General features: G+C 42.2%; 1 protein-coding gene across 12 annotated transcripts in view; it reads right to left on the reverse strand.

The window, feature by feature from the left end:
* The window catches only part of FOXP1 (forkhead box P1), a 480,210-nt gene that overhangs the window by 69,088 nt on the left and 394,708 nt on the right, over window positions 1-16,414 (reverse strand). For all 12 annotated transcript variants that reach the window (XM_032411750.1, XM_032411758.1, XM_032411759.1 and 9 more), the window contains one exon: window positions 11,729-11,933. In XM_032411750.1, coding sequence (XP_032267641.1) covers window positions 11,729-11,933 — 205 coding nt within the window. The remainder of the gene's footprint in view (window positions 1-11,728; window positions 11,934-16,414) is intronic.

The following is a 16,414-nucleotide window of genomic DNA, read 5'->3' on the forward strand; positions in this document are numbered from 1 at the left end:
TGCTATATCTGATCTGGGCCTTACAGTATCAGTAGGAGCTCAACGGCTACAAGGAAGAGAATGAGAGCAAGCAGATGGCCGAAGCACAAAAAGCATCTTCAGGCATTAAAAAAAAAAAAAAAAAAAAATTAGAAAAACAACAGTGCTTACAAATAACTTAAAGGCTGATATTATGAAATAAAAAAAAATTCTGTTCCATAATATAGTTTATATTGGGTCATAGTCTTAAGAATTTTTCTCTTTCTCCACATTGCTTCTCTGTCACTTTGAATGGTAGCAGGGGAAGAAGGCCACAGCATAAGGATGGTACAGAACAGTGGCTCTCAAAGTGTGGCCCCCGGGAACTTAGGAGAGATGCAGTTGCTTCGGCCCTACCCCAAGTTACTGAATCAGAAGTACTAGGACCGGGGTCTGGCAGTTCGCAGGCTAGCCAGTCCTCCAAATGATTCTGATGCAAGCTCACGGTTGAGGAGTACTCTTATGTGAAACCCAGCTCTTCTCCCGTGTTTGGAGCATCTCTAAGTATCAACAAGACTAACCAGGTGCTCCTATAGCATCTGTGGCCAAGGGGTAGCAAATTTAGAGCTACTCCCAACGGGTTCTTAATCTTTACTATTCCCTTAGTTCACCACCTTCTGCACATTTCAGCTAGTCTCTGCAATGAAATTTTGCACCTATCATACCAGGCTGGTTATGTTGGTTGATCGGGAGGCAGCAATCAACACGACACAGGGAGCAATCAACAAGAGACAGGGACCCTTCCTTCATGGAGCTCACTGTATTCAAAAATTTCACCTGCTGCACTTTGGGGGGTGGAAATACATACACTGTGATATTCCACCAGTGCTCATTTTAAACAAATCTGACACTGTGTCACATTTTGTATATATTCATATCACTGCATTTATTACACTGTGTTGCAAACGTCTCCTTCCCTGTATGTCTCTCTGATTAGACTGTAAGCTCCTTAAGGGGCAGAACTAGGTTGTGGTCCTCTATTAAGCCCCTGAACCTATATAGTTAGTATATAATAAATACCCGACAAATGCTGTTTGAATGAATAAATGACTTTAACAATAATTAACAGCGCTTGTTAATATTTACTGAGCACCTCCTATGCACCAGAGCCTGGTATCACGCCCATTTCACAGACGGACAAGTGAGCACACCAACATTAAGTCACTTCAGTGGGCAGCCTGTACTGGAATGCAGGCAGTCCGGCTTCAGAGTCCACACCTATCACCACTAAACACAGCCGCCCCCACACTAAATGAGGTATGGGCCATGGTCCAGCAAAACATGTTCTTTCTGCCCCTGACTCAAGGCCTCTGCTTCTGCTGTATCCTAAGCCTAGGGGGCTGTTCTGTCACTTCTTTCCATCTGTTCAAAGGTCACTTCCTCACAGAGGCTTTGCCAGACTCACTCTTCTCCCTTCCCTGCTTTATTGTTTTGTTCAGAACTTCTTTCTTTTTATTATGTAATTATTTGTTTGTTCTACTTCTACTGTAATGTCAGCTCCATGAGGACAGACTTTGTCAAGCTCACAGCTGCATGCCCCGGAGCCTAGGACACTTGGCGCCGGGCTTGGGGTTTGGTAAGTTCTGCTGAATGAATGCATGCACGTTAGTACCGTCCACCGCTCACAAACACATTTTTGTTGAATCCTGGACAACTTCCCATTTATCCTTGTTAAGTTTCTTTTTATTTTTGCCTGTACAATCTTCTAATTTATTCAAACACCACTGGATTATCCCAGCTCTTGGTGTCATTTTTTTTTTTTCTAATTAAAGTAAACTGCCATTTATTTCTTACACTGATCTTTAACAAAACGAGACTTCTTGTTCTTGTCGTAAATATGACTCATATGGAAAAATGGAGGTTGAATACTGGGGCTCATATGCACAAAAATGTTTCCATCAATAGTTCAGATATAAGAGGTAGAGACCTAGCCATAGATGTCTGTCCAATTCTAAGGTCTATAGTAATACTTTCAGTGGAGTATTAGCCTTTCGGATGTATAACCTAAAATTCCACCAGATGACTCAAAGGCCCCTCTTGAAAGCAAATACCACATCATTTACACAAACACTTTAGGTTTTTCTTTCCTTCTGTCATAATATACCTTCAAACTCAACATTCACAGCCAAGATGTAAAATATACACAAAGAAGAGATCCTTCAAAGATAGATTTCAAAGTATTAAAAACAGGAAGGGAAGAAGGGAAGGAAGGAAGGAAGGAAGGAAGGAAGGAAGAAAGGAAGGAAGGAAGGAAGGAAGGAAGGAAGGAAGGAAGTCAACCTGCCATTAGTCTGACTTCCTTGAAGACTATAAAAGGAATGAAATTTGAAGGTCATAAAAGTACGTCTGTTTAGGGAAGTCTTACAGATAGTATAAATATCATCAGCTACAGTTGCTATGGGGTCTGTTTGTTTACCAAACAAGAATACAAATAGTTATACAAAAGTGGAACAACATTTAGGTATATAAATGGAGAATGCTTTGCCTTCTGGTAAATTTCCCAAAGTGCCTTTTAAAGCGTTCCTATTTTCACCTCACTCGCTGGGAAATCTCTGTTTCCTTGGTTCTCCCTTTTCAGTTCTAACGCCTCCAGGGAATGTTTTACTCCCAGATTTCTGAGTCTGATAATCACTTTCTTTTCCTTTTCCCCTTTTTCATTTTAAGACGTAAAACCAAAACCACTAGCCCGACCATCCAAACTGTACAATGAAAACCGTCTTCACAATGTAAAATGCATTAAAAAAAAAAAAAGACAACAGAAGCCACAGAGTTTATAGAAGCATTCTAGTACAGGCATGCATTCTTGAAGTTGAGTTAATCCATGAACAACCACCCAGAAAAGTTTGTGTGTGTGTGTGTCTTTTAACCGACTTTCTATAAACCAGGTATGTTTCACGCACCTGAATTAGACCTGCGGAGTTAACCATCTGTTTTGGAAAATGAAGGGGGTGGGGGGTGGGGAGAGGAGACGAGAGGGAAGGAAACTGGCAAAATATATATATATATATTTATATATATATATATATATATTCTTCTGGAATATCTTAGTCAAGGATGTGTGTGGTGAGTAGGCACGTTGTCACTCAGATCTACTGTAAGACAAACAGTACCACGGAAGCCGCTAGGAGTGGGAGCCTTGCCTTCACACTACATTGACCACAGTACCCACCAGGCACAGCCCCGACGCCTTTCTGTGAATGGTGCAGATTGCCATATGGACGGAGACACTGAACAAGCTGTACAACACTGGGCGACACGTGCCCGGGGGATTGTCCCGTATTACCGCCACCTGGGCTGTGGTAATTGTGCTCTGTCTGTGCAGAGGCACCGAAGAGCCCATCAGGATGTGATTTTTGAGTACAAACAAAAAGGAAAATTACAGTTAAGAGAATTCTCTGGCTAGCCTATCTGTTGCTCAATTCCCGAAATAGTTTCCCAAAGGAACGGTTATCTTCTTTATTCACACAGGCAGAAATGACAAGCTGGAACACATATTAACAATTTCCCTTTGTGAGCGTCCGCTATTGTTTTAATGAGGAGAATATACTTTATAATATACTTAGGCCCTGGCTGATTACAAAGGGGGGGTAGCACACAGCCGCTCAGGACGGCCGTACATGTGTAACACGCTCATTTGCATTACCCAGACGAGCCAGGCGCCAGGGCGCCACCAGCTCAACAAATCTTGAAAAAGAACGTGACTTTCCTTTAAGCCTCCTGCGTAGGTTCCCCATTCCTGTGGCCCCGTCACTGGCTGAAAACCGTGAGATTCCTACTTGTCATTGAGAGGAGAGGAGAACAGAAGAACCCTAGGACTCTTCCAAGCCACGAGGCCTTCTGTAGGTCCCTGGCTTCCCTTTCCACTTTTGGATGGATCCAGTGCCCACCCAAGGAAGTCCTTCTGTTCTCGAATCCAAGTTGTAGAGTGTGCGTTTCAGCAAGACACTTTCACAGGGTGAGGGGTGAAACCCAGTATGAGGGACGATGCTGCCAGAGCTCCCCCCAGATTGGTCCTCACGGTTCTGCTGCCGTACATCTTCCTTCACACCCTTGGCGTAAGATCAATGTTAAGAAAGCTAATGTGTATTTGGGAGGAAGGGCCATAGGCCCTACCACACAAGGGTAAACACCTGTCAAATGGCTGGGTGCCAACAAAGGGATCTGGTGAAAAAAAACAACAAACCCTATTAGCGGGAGCCACTCCTCAGAAAAGAATGTCTATCCTACATGATGAGAGAAGGTGGGGGCTCAGATATTATTTTGCGGGGGAAACCGGGCACATTAGACATGAAATAGCCCATGACCGAGATTCATATTGTATGATATCCCAAGAAAAAAAAAAAAACCAACCCAATTTAGGAGAAACTTCTAAAAGGAATGTATCTCCCTAGACCAATGATACCATTTTATTGGAAAGCACGTGTCGTTTAAAAACAATAAAGAGAAAAAGATTTATAGAGTCTAATGATGGTGTGTTATGGTAAAAGGCACTTTATTGAGATAAGATACAACAGCTGTTAGAGAATAATGGCTGAGTTTTTTTTTTTCTTTTAATCACCATACAGAGTGAACAGTCAAGAAAATCCATAAACCTATCTCTCATGGCATGCCAATATTTTAAAGATTTTTCTCCCTCCCCCCACCCTGCGTATGAATGACAGAACATGATACTCCACCGTGCCACGGCGCCCTGAGAGAACCTTTCTTCCCCGCTTCCAAGACCCAGAAGCAACTGGTTTTTAGCCATGAGACAAACGGACTGCGCCTCTTCCAGGCATGATGGTCACAAAATACCCAGCAGCACGTCTGTGCTACAAAATGTCGACTAGACCCTGGTGTTTCTTTCTGATCGAGGCAGAAATGTTCCTGCCCTCCATAGGCTACTGTCCATACTTATAGACAAGGGACAGCTGTCGCTGCCAAGAGGCTGCTTTGGGGCTCAGAAGCACCTGTATTTCAGGCCTCGGCAACTGGCTACCTCTAAGTCCCTTTCGGGTCGCTTACAATACCTGCCTGGCCATGCCCAGCCTGCTCTTTACATTCTCCACGGCTAGGCACCTGATGTACCTCCCTGCAAAAAGATGAGGCAAGGTAGGAGACAGCCAGCTGTGAACCTCTGCAGCCTCTCTCCAATTATGGCTCAACAGACAGGTCAGGCCCCAGGCTCCCACCCTTGAAGGTTATGGCCTCGTCCTGATCTCTAAGCTTTACCCCCTGGAGACTATCATCCAGCAGTCTGGGGTAAAGCCAAGGTGGTTCTGATGAAGAGCACACTTGGGAACCACCAGACTCGAACAGTCATTACAAGGACTTGAGGGTCCAAGATACTCTGGTTCCAGTCCCTGCCTGGTCCCTAACTAGCTATGTGGCTTGTGCAAATTATAAAATTGTTCTGGGCCCTCAAACACCATCTGTACAAAGAAGACATTGTACCCCATAGGGCTACAGTCAGGATTAAGTGGGAAAATCAGTATCAAGGCTTATGTCAAATCCTTCACACCATGTGTTCTGCACAAAGTAATAGTTCAATAAATATTAGCTGCATTATCATCACCATCCTATGTCAGGTACTGATTCCTTCCAGCCATACTACCTCTACTCTGTAGGCTCACACAAGAAGGGCAAGCCATGAGCTTTGTGGACTGAGTAATGTCTGGGATGACAATCAAATTTTAGGGGGAAAACTCTGCCCTTTCCAAGACTGCCAAAACCCAGGTGAACTGAACAGGCCACTAGCATTGCTCCTCAAACCTGAGAAAGCCCTGGGGACCCTGATTCAGCAGGTCTGGGGTAGGACCAAAGACCCTGAATTTCTAACAAGCTCCTCCCAGGTAATGCCAAAGTCGCTGTCCTGCAGCTGTTGAGTAGCAAGAATATAGGGCATATGTGACAAATACAAATTCCTGCACCCCATCTTAGGCCAGTATAATCCAATTCTTCGTGAGAGAGGGCTAGGAAGCTGCATATTTTAACAAATACCTGTGAGAATATCATCAGGAAATCTGAGAAACACTGCTCTTATAGCTAAGATCAGGAGTTGGCAAATTATTTTCTGTAAATGGCCAGACAGTAAATATTTTAGTCATTGTGGGCCATATGGTTTCTGGTGCAAGTGCTTAAGCCAGCCATTGTAGCATGAAAGCAGCTATTCAATAGACAATGCATAAATGAATGATCATTGCTGTGTTCCAATAAAACTTTATTTACAAAATGAGCAGTGGGCCAGATCTAGCTGGTAGGCTGTAATTTGCTGACTTGTGTTAAAGATCAATTGCCTTAGCACATACTAGCAGAAGTAGCAGTAACAATTCTGAAGACAATTTGCGACAATTTGGCTGCAGGTTCGCCAGAACACTCTAATGGGAAATAAAGATTGGGGGTGGCTCATTTGTTCAAGCACTTCAAATAAAGAGAGATACAGAAGAAAGCATCTGAGTTTCAAAAACAAAACAAAAACAGCTGAAATGAGGAAGAGCTGTTCAGAGTAATGTGACCTAGAGCTTACTGCGTACATTTCTGGCTCAATAGGCCTGAAATATGAATATGAAAACATGTAACAGTTAAAGGCACGTACCACTGGAATGGTTCTGAAAGCAAGCTTCTAGAATTTTAGCAAGTCAACCAAGAGCACCAATATTTACTCATCAACACAGAATTTAGTTCAAGAAAGGAAAGAAAAAAAAAAGAAAGAAAGAAAGAAAATGAAATGCCAGGCATGTCCACGTTTCAGAGTTCCTTGCCTTCGGAAAGTAGTGGGGCGGGAAACACAAATGTTATTGTTATGTAGTCAAATACATGGCAATATGTCAAGAGGCCACAAATCAAAAACAGAGACTGTGAATCAAGTGAGAATGTCTGAAAGTACGCTAGCCAAGCAAAAACCTTCAGGAGTCATTCGCAGGCAGCTGCTCACTGGGGGGGTGGGGGACACGACACGGGACACGACGACGCAGGCAATCAGAATACCTGGGGCTGTGTCAGCAAAGTCGCAGAAGGCAGGAAGAAACACTGGAAGTGGACAGAGCGCAGGTTAGACCTCGCAGGGCAGGGGCCTGATGTGGGCCACCCTGATTCTTGGAACAGGAGGGCAGTCTCTAGGGGACAGCAGGCTGAGCAACGGACACCGACCAATGGACCCTGACCAACGGACCGCCATGATCCTTCCAGAGTTCAAAGAAACCTCTTCCACCAGATACTTAAGGAAGTCTTGAAACGCACATTTAGAAGGGCTTTGAATCTGAGACATGCTCAAGTTAGCAAACATCTACTCATGGTGGCTGAACTGAAAGCAAAAAGCTGGGAAGGGTCAGAGAAGAGGAGTCTCTTTCATATGGACTACGGAGGACAGGCAAAGTAAGATAAAGACCAGAGGAGGTGTTCAATGTGGAAGCGTGAGATCTACGAGGCTAGAAGGGAGAGAGGGAGGCTTGTCTGGCATTTGCCTGTGTGTAAAGCCGGCTTGGGGTTCATTTTTGTTCTTCATGTGCTGTTTCAGACTATAAGTGGTGTACATTCTGCAAATCCTACCCGCCCCCCTTCCTTCTTGGAAGGCCCAGTACCACTATCCACCTTAAAAGAGGGAAGTCTGCTATTTTCCTTTAAAATGTGCTGATGTGCACACAGTAGGTGAAATAAATGCATGTTTTGTTGGATTTAAATTAAACTTTATTTTAGGAACACTGCTTTCAATTTATCTTAATAGTCACCTCTAGGTCGAATGAAAACTCTAAGTGCTGTCTTACAAAGTTAAGAGACAAGCTTGCATTTGGATCTTGGACACGCACTAACCAGTTCTGTGACCATAGGTCAGTTCTTTAGTCTCTATGACTCAATTTCCTTGTCTGTAAAATGGGTATAATAACCCCTACTGCTTCCCGGCGGTCACGAGGATAAAATGAGACATCACCCCAAAAACAAGAGTGTAGCCAGTGCTTGGCACAGAGAAAGAACTGAGGACGTGTGAGCTCCCTTCCCTTTCCCTAGTGCACCATAATATAATCGGATATTTAGAATTTTAATTCAGGCAATTACTTAAGTAGTAATTGCTATTTGTATTTACATAGCTGCTTTGATCCAAGAAGCTCAAAGGGCTTTACTAAATTTAGCATTTTAATAAATGTTTCATTTGCATTCCGTTGATTTTGTTTACCCACACCAAAACTTGGAATTTCCTAAAGCAAGAGAGTCAGACAAGTGAAAGGGAACAAGAGGATAGCTTCATGTTCACAGGTAACCCAGGTCTCAGTTTTATCTATTTGTCTACGATGTCACGGCTCCCTGGGTCCTGGGGAATAAAATGGCAGTGGGAGACGAGAACATGCCTGCTTCCCCTTCAGCTTCTGCCCGCTGAACTTCACCTTCACCACGCTTCTCTCAGGCCCTGGCAACCGAGGTATGTTTATTGCACCAATGAATTTATATATAATCAGCACAATAAACATTATTAAATTGCCGGAAGAAAATCAAAGCACGAAGCCCGGCGCCAGTACTGAATTCTAATGATGCTGAATGGCCGTGACTGCACAGGGACAGGATCTTAACAAGCCTTGATTTGAGCGTTGGCATCCGCCTCACAAATCACATGGGCCGTTCCTCTCGTAATAGTGCTGAATACTGATAAATGTCTCTACCCTGCGCAACAGGGAAGTGGGTTTCTATTGGCAATCTTTACCGAAGTGTGTTCTTTCCCTTCTCTACACTCAAGGGTTTACCCTGAATGATTTAATTATAATTTTCCTTGTGTAAGACAAATTAAAGAGGAGAGTAGGAGTGTCGTGCCAAGCACATTATTTATCTCCTTAACAGATTGCAGCTCACCAAACCCCAGAGCTGCTGCTACAGCGCAGCTCACAGGAGCCCGCAAAGCGCATGGGGGCAAGAGTGGGGGAGCGGGCGGTTTCCAAACGCACAGAAACATGCAGCCTAGGTGAGACCGGGAGACCTCTCGCTACTTTAAAAACACAAAAACTCTTAGGATACTGCCTTTTGCCAACACAGCTTCACACGGAGCATTCCTGAATCCTTTGAGGAAGAATTCGTAAGCTGTTCACCTAAGATTGAGTTTGAAGGGCTAGATTATTATTCAGTGTGGCAGAGGCTCTGGCTTGTTCAGATACTGCTCTGGGAGAACGGAGCGAGGGAAGGAACAGGACACGGAAATCAACGGTGAGTCTGCAAAGTTACGTATTTCACAAATGCACTGGTGAGTAAGGGACGAAACTTCTCCAAGGGACCCCTGTGACAAACGTCAAGTCAGTGAGAACATTTTTATAGTGATCGCTTTTTTACCATTTTTCCACTACTTAAACAGGGTATCACATTGATGATTTCAAAATAAATCCTAAGGTAAAACCAGATAGAACCTCATTATAAGTATCTGTATGTACACAAAGCTGGCTACCCAGTAAGTGAATTTTTAATGATCAGTTCTCTAAGTTTCTCACTTTTGAATTATCTTTAACCTAAGGTGCTCATTTGTCTTGTTCACTACATTCAGCTAAAACAGGCTAACCAGAATTTTCTTTTAATTCAGCCACAACTAGGAACCTACCCGGTACTATAAACTGAGAGATCCAAGATATTAAGGAGTGGCATATAATTTCATAGCTGCTGCTTCTTTGCATATGTAACTGGAAAATTCAGCCTGTTTTTACAGCCAGATTACAGCTCAGTAGAACCCAAATTCTTCTCTGATCCATATTCTAATTTCGGCACGTAGTATAATGAAGATTAAGCCTCACTGGTGTGCGGATCATAAAAACAATTCAAACAAACTTATTCTCCTGGAATGAGACTGTCTGTTAGATCCCTTTACTTTCAAATACACCTTAAGACATGAAAGGGGCTATTCTTCTCCCACCTGCCTCATTGCTAATCTGTCACCTGACTGCAGATATAGACCTTTTTATGATGAAACCGAGCACAGCGCATCTAAACAAGAAGAGTTTTCTGTGTCACAGGAAATCTGTGCAGGCTCCACAATGGCCGGCAAGATGGCAACAAATACCTGAAGTGCATCGGTCGGCATTTTTCAGTGGATGGCCTGTTCTGCCTATGGATCAAGAGGTAATTCAATCACTCCACGGTAAATGGACAGCATCAACCTTAGACACCAAAAGCAAGTAGAGCAAAGGACAACAACCTAGAACCTTTTCTTTAAAGCTCTCTAAGGTTCAGTATTATTTTTTAATTACAGAGACACTGTCAGAGGTGATAAAGCAGAGCAAAGACTGGCTTCCAGACGTACAAAGCTATCCTCACTGGAAACGACAGAAGCTACATTTGGCCCAGTGGCTCCACACAGATTCTTACTGTCCACCATTCTATCCTTCGAATTCCTCTGAACAGGAAATTTAAAACATCTTTTACTTCGCCAATGTCTGCCACAGAAGTTCCAAAATCATCTTAAAAGGATAGCTGCAAGTTTTGGTTAAAACATCTATTATCCTCACCTCGCAGAACCTCTCACGTTCTTACGCTTGCCCGGGACACACGCCCACACAGGCAGAGATATTCAGAGAGCATTTTCTGTGGTTATGGATCTTGAAACGGATAAAATGTTGCTGGTAGAAAGATATACATCTAATTAAACCTGTGGGCTTCTTAATGCTCAATAGTTCAAGAAAGGTATGAAATTATACTTGTAATTGCTCAAGTGAAAAATATCATTAAAAAAACCTTTCACTGAGTCATTTTATTAAAAAACAAAATATAGAATTTGTTTTTCCTGCTGGAAGTGACATTTACTATCACACATTACTTTGAAAGTTTCTTTTCTTCTGTGTGGGGAAGCTGTGCATATGAAATAGATGGGAAACCGTTTAAAAATAGTACATTGAAAATAAAAGTTTTTAATTTTAGGAGCATTATATATATACACTCCACTTCTGAAAAGCATTCAACAGTAGTATTAATGCTTCTGGGGTGTGAGGATCCAATAACATGAATTAACAGCTTCATTTTCTTAGAACTGTCTGCTAACATGATGTATTCTGGATATCTCAAACAGACTCAGCTTCGGCTAACATTCAAGCAAAGCTGAGGGCAATTACAGTACATAAAGTCTTAACTTCCAAAGAGGAATACGGCGACCGAGACAGCACTGCATTCCTCCTCGGGAGTTAAGACTTTATTTTTTAAATCTGTGTGTATAGACGTGGATCGTGTACGCACATACAAAGACCCCTTCCACCTCCCATCCTTCCAACCTTCACTGAGCCTGACCAGGAAAAAGGCCATGTTCTTTGGAGGCACAACGATGCAAAAGATAGTCTCCCTGCCTTCAAGGAGGGCAGTACGTAGTGGCTAAGCTCTCTACCTTTTCTTGAAGTGTGATTCAGAATTGCCAATACCAGACTCTACTACTCCTCAGAAGGTGTTTAGAGCCCAGGCGTTCGGCTTGCATGGAGTGAGCACTGGGCATGAAGAGTAAGCCTGGAACCCTTGAAATCCAACCTATCCAGTGAGAAACTAACTCTGCCTGGGTTCTTAAGCTTAGGTTAGATCTGCATAAGTGCTAATTCCATGTTGAAAAGGTGAAAATAATTAGATGCTTCACACCCAAACCATATTGAACACATTCTTAAGTAATTATATGCACATTCAAGTCACATGGATCCAATTAGGGATCTCTGAGATATGGCGGAGCAAGGCCACCCACCCCTTCCACATTCAAGACCGTTCCAGACGCATCTCAGTGGCTCATTCCTACCTTTCCCTTTTGGGAGTGTGGACTGAGAGCTGTCCATTGGTAGAGGCATGTGGGTTCATTATTAAGGAGGTCTTGGAAGGTGCAGAGGAGGAGACACATGTCGTGGTCAGATCCAAACTGCTGTGATTGCTGCCTGTGGTTTCTTCTGCAGAATGAGCACTTGTCACTTCTTTCCAGAGCTGCTGCAGTTCTGTTGGAATCATGCCTGAAACAAACAAATTGGATAATTAAATCAATTAACAGCTAATTCCGTCCTCTTCAAACAGTAATTAAATCAAAGAGTCAGTAAACAAAGCCTAGTGTTAGGGGTTTTTTTTTTTTTTGGTGTGTGCGTTTTTTTCCCCTCCCAACTAAGGCAAATACGGTAGTAACAACCGTGTCCTCCCACTGAACAGCCAGCCGAGTTGAAGTGCCCTCATCACACATAAAAGACCTCCGTGAAAAGGATTCAAAAGACAGTTACTCTGCAAAGATAGTATGCCTCCATCCAAACTGTTGTTTCTAGATTTCTGAAAAGGAGTAGATAGATGTTATTGTATTTTTAGACACAAAGAAGGGCTCGAAATAAATTTGTTCAACTATACTATTATGACAACACAAACCACAAAATGAATAATTTTTGTGCTTAAGTCGTAAATGATGACAAATAGCTTTGTTATTAAATATAGTTTTTATTAATCACTTTTAGACATAAATTATGAATTCATATCGTCTTCCTGAAATGCTTTTCAACTTTTAACATTCAAATTGATTATACTATGATTATTTCATTAACACACCTATCTTCCTCATTAATTTTGGTTTCTAGTACCACATGCTTAATTGATGGATGTGTCTACTGAAAAACTGTGTAACTTTTTTTTTTTAACAAGTAACACTATTATTACTGTCATTTCTTAGATCAATGCTAATGAACCATTGCAGAATAAAACGCAAACGTAAAATAAACTTGGAGTGATAAAGTTCTCTTGTTTCTTAAGGGGGTCAAAATGGACATGGGTCTTAAGGAGGAAGGGTCAAACCTGTACTTTCCCCCCGAGGACATACAATCAGTATGTCAATCTCACTACTACGGCCTCATAACCTTAATTTTGGAGGCATGCCTCTACAGCCCAAGCTTCCCAGAACCCACCTCAGTGCATCTGCTGGCGCACGCATGCACAGAAGAAGAAGATTCTAAATAGCAGCTAACAACAACAAACAACAACAGTTCCTTCAAAAGGACAGCTAAAAGAAATCGTCAACCCTGTGTGTGTGTGTGCAGCATAAGGCAATTCCACATTAGAACTGGATGTCTGGACTGCAGTTCATTGTTTCAGTCAACTGTAACACGGCTATCCTAGAAAGCCTGCCATTTTCTGACTACATAGCAGCACCCGAACAGGCGTGTTTCTTACCAAACCTAAGCTATTGAATTAAAAAAGAAGGCTGTGTGCATTATATTCATTTGAAACACATAATAAAAAATGCCAAGGTCTAAATTTAATTTATTTTTGTCATTTAGAATACAATGGATAGATAATCATCTCAACGTGATCAGCCAAACATCTTTACTTTGCTAAACTGTTAAAGATTTTAATTATGCTAGCATTGGAGAGCACTGGTCTAATGAGGCGATGGACTCCAGAGAATCCGAGTGGTTAAGAACTGTGAAATGAGTCTGATAGGATTTTTTTATATTCACCGTGGATCGTTTGCATATCAAAGAGGAGTAAATTATTGCACAGCAGACCAATAACCTTCCCCGCCTTTCTGAGAGGAGCGTTAACAAAAACAGTTGGTCTCTCCTAACGGTTCTCAACGAAAATGTTCAAATGCTCAAGTATTTGCAATTAATATATATTATAAAAGGAGGCTTCAAATGATACATTAAGTGGTCAGATATTCTTAGGACGCATCCTCGACAGCCAAGTCGGTTTTCTTCTCCCTTCATAAAAATCAAATGCCAATTATATTTTGATGGATTTTGTCCCAAATGAGCATTTAGTTATTAGGCATATTCAATTATTACTTGTCCCCTGAAATTAAGCCTCAGAGGCAAATTAAACAAAGGGAAAGGTCACTCCACAATCCCGTGTCCGGTTCTGCTGCATCTGGGCTATTATTTTCCAACACCTTCCGAAGTGACATGTGGGATGTGTGTGCAGCTAACCGGCCTGCCCTGATGTCCGCACACCAACAACTACCTGTGAATATGGCTGACCCTCCAACCACTGTTTACTCAACTGAAACAATAGTGAATAGGCTTGTCTGTTGATGATAGCATATTGATATAAAGCCACACAAGTCAACACCTATTTTTATTTTCTAGGGAGTAAATACACATGAAAGAACAAGCCGCCCATTTTTCAACTCAAACTAATTGATTTCTGGGTCAGCTGCATGGGAAGTGAAAAAATGGAAGAACACAGTTTCTAACAACTGTGTTAACACTTTCCCTCCAAGAAAAGCGGAACTTTGGAGCTGTTTCAGAAATGAGCTATTTATCCAGCAAATAAAGACAAAGGCAAATGTCTGGTTACACTTGTTACACCTATAGAGTACATTAATGTTACTCTGCTCTCCTTTTCTTCCAGGGGGCTGGCCAATCAGTTTCATCCCTCACAAGAGGAAATGGTAAATAAAACAGTAACTCGCTGACAACAGGCGTACTTTTGGGTCAAATTTCACTGTGATAATTACGTTTGAGAACATTCTCATCAGACTTACAGAGAGCAGTCAAATCATTCTCCTCCATCAATGATACACCTTGTTAGCAATGTTAAACTATTACTTCATTGCATACTATCTACTGGAGGATGCTATTATTTGACAGCCATGGTCTCATGATAGAATTAAGACAGATAAAAGGCAGGCTAGTCACTCATCAGACTAAATGGATAGCAAATTTCCAAAAAGCATCACGTATTTCCTCCAATATGGTAGACAGGAATAACAGTACCAGGTTATGTTTAACCTAATTCATTAACAGGTATATATATATCTCAAGCATGTAATCTCTAGTTCATATTTTCAAAATTAAGAGGTTAGAATGATATTGAACGTCAGGGGGTCAGCGGCCTCAAGAGACCAGGGAGAAAAGCGTATGTGCTAATTACATAAAACAGAGAAGACCCTACAGTACTCTTTTAACAACAACAAAAATGTCCCTCCATTTCATACCATAAAGCCTTCAAGAAAGGAAAAAAAAAAGGCCTTCAAAATATTACTTTCTATCTTCTCATACTTTCACATTTCTACACGTTTAAGGTGACTTAGCCAAGGCCATGAGCAGGTACGTCAAAGAATCGCGACGACTGTGTCACGAAGTGGTCATTACTGTAACACCTAACCCCTGTGCCTTGCTACATTCCTTTTTCCAGGACAACCGACCCCTTCATTATAAAAGAAAATGCAGACACCGGCTTAAAAAATGTATGTTGTGGGGACAGTTGACAGATTACTGCTCATGGAACTCAATTTTACAACCCCAGGTATCACTGGCTCAAAGACAAACAGAGTTGATCAACCTTTTTTTGTCCTTGTACATCCATACCCAGGTGACCATGTTCAAGCAAGCAGAAAGTTGATTTAAACCTCATAATGACATCAGTTTTAAGCCATCATGTCTCTGATAGAAAAAAATTGTGTTGTAGTCCAACATGACTGAATTCTCGAGCCACTTTGGGCAAGGGGATAGGAGAGACAGAACCAACCTCCGGATCCCACAGAAGATGGCAATGACACCGGGAGCCCACTTTGCCGCCACAATCTGACTCCCAAAATATCGTATTTACATTTAGGTATCTTGGGCACACATCAGGGCACCCCTTAGATGTTAAATATGCTCCTTCCTAATGTTGCAGGGGCTAATAGTTATAGCAGATTGCTAGGCATATCAATCAATGCCATGACCAGTGAATTACCTACTGGTGTCTCTGATATGTTACTGCAGAGATTACACTTCATGCATCACCACATTCATTTCTTTCACATTACACATGAGCTTGTCTTGTCACTGCCCAATTGCCCTCTTTTGGACAGCTTAACTGATGTACTGTAACAACGAACCTTAGTGAGCAAACTTAATAGTATAGGAGCAGTGGGAAAAGATGAGAGGTTGAAGCCTGAGTCCAGTGGGTGTGTCGGAACAGCCTGCGAGGTTTCTAACAATAAACCCGAAGGTGTAATTAATGCACGTTATAACATTTTGCAAGCACAAAAATGCATTAGCCGATGTGTCCTTTCTTCTCCCCTCGTACTGCTCTGTTACCAAATCTTCTATTTTGACAGCCATAGAGATGCTGATTATGTATCCGGTAGGCAAACAGTAATGGCAAAAAGGGGAGGAGGGCCAGGAGGGACATTAGAGGAGAAAGCCCAGTTTCAACACTGAAAACATAAACCAAAACAGAAAACCCCGGAAGAGATCTAAGCTGGGTGTGGTTGACTCAAGAGAGAAGATTCAAATGTAGACATGCCTCACTGGCTCCACTCGACACTGAAAGTTGCTGAACAAATGAGCATGTCTTAATCACCATGAAGAAGGTTCCACATTTTCAACCCGCTTCAGAAGGCAACTGAATCCAAGACACCAAAGGCATTAGCTACCAGCCTTTAAGGCCCATACACATACATCCGAGCCTACTGCAACTGCCAAGCCCAGGGTTCTTGAGGAGGGGACTGAAATGTGCTGTACATGTACAG

Source organism: Phoca vitulina, unplaced genomic scaffold (genome assembly GCF_004348235.1).
Source record: "Phoca vitulina isolate PV1807 unplaced genomic scaffold, GSC_HSeal_1.0 scaffold13, whole genome shotgun sequence".
NCBI classification, from domain to species: Eukaryota; Metazoa; Chordata; class Mammalia; order Carnivora; family Phocidae; genus Phoca; species Phoca vitulina.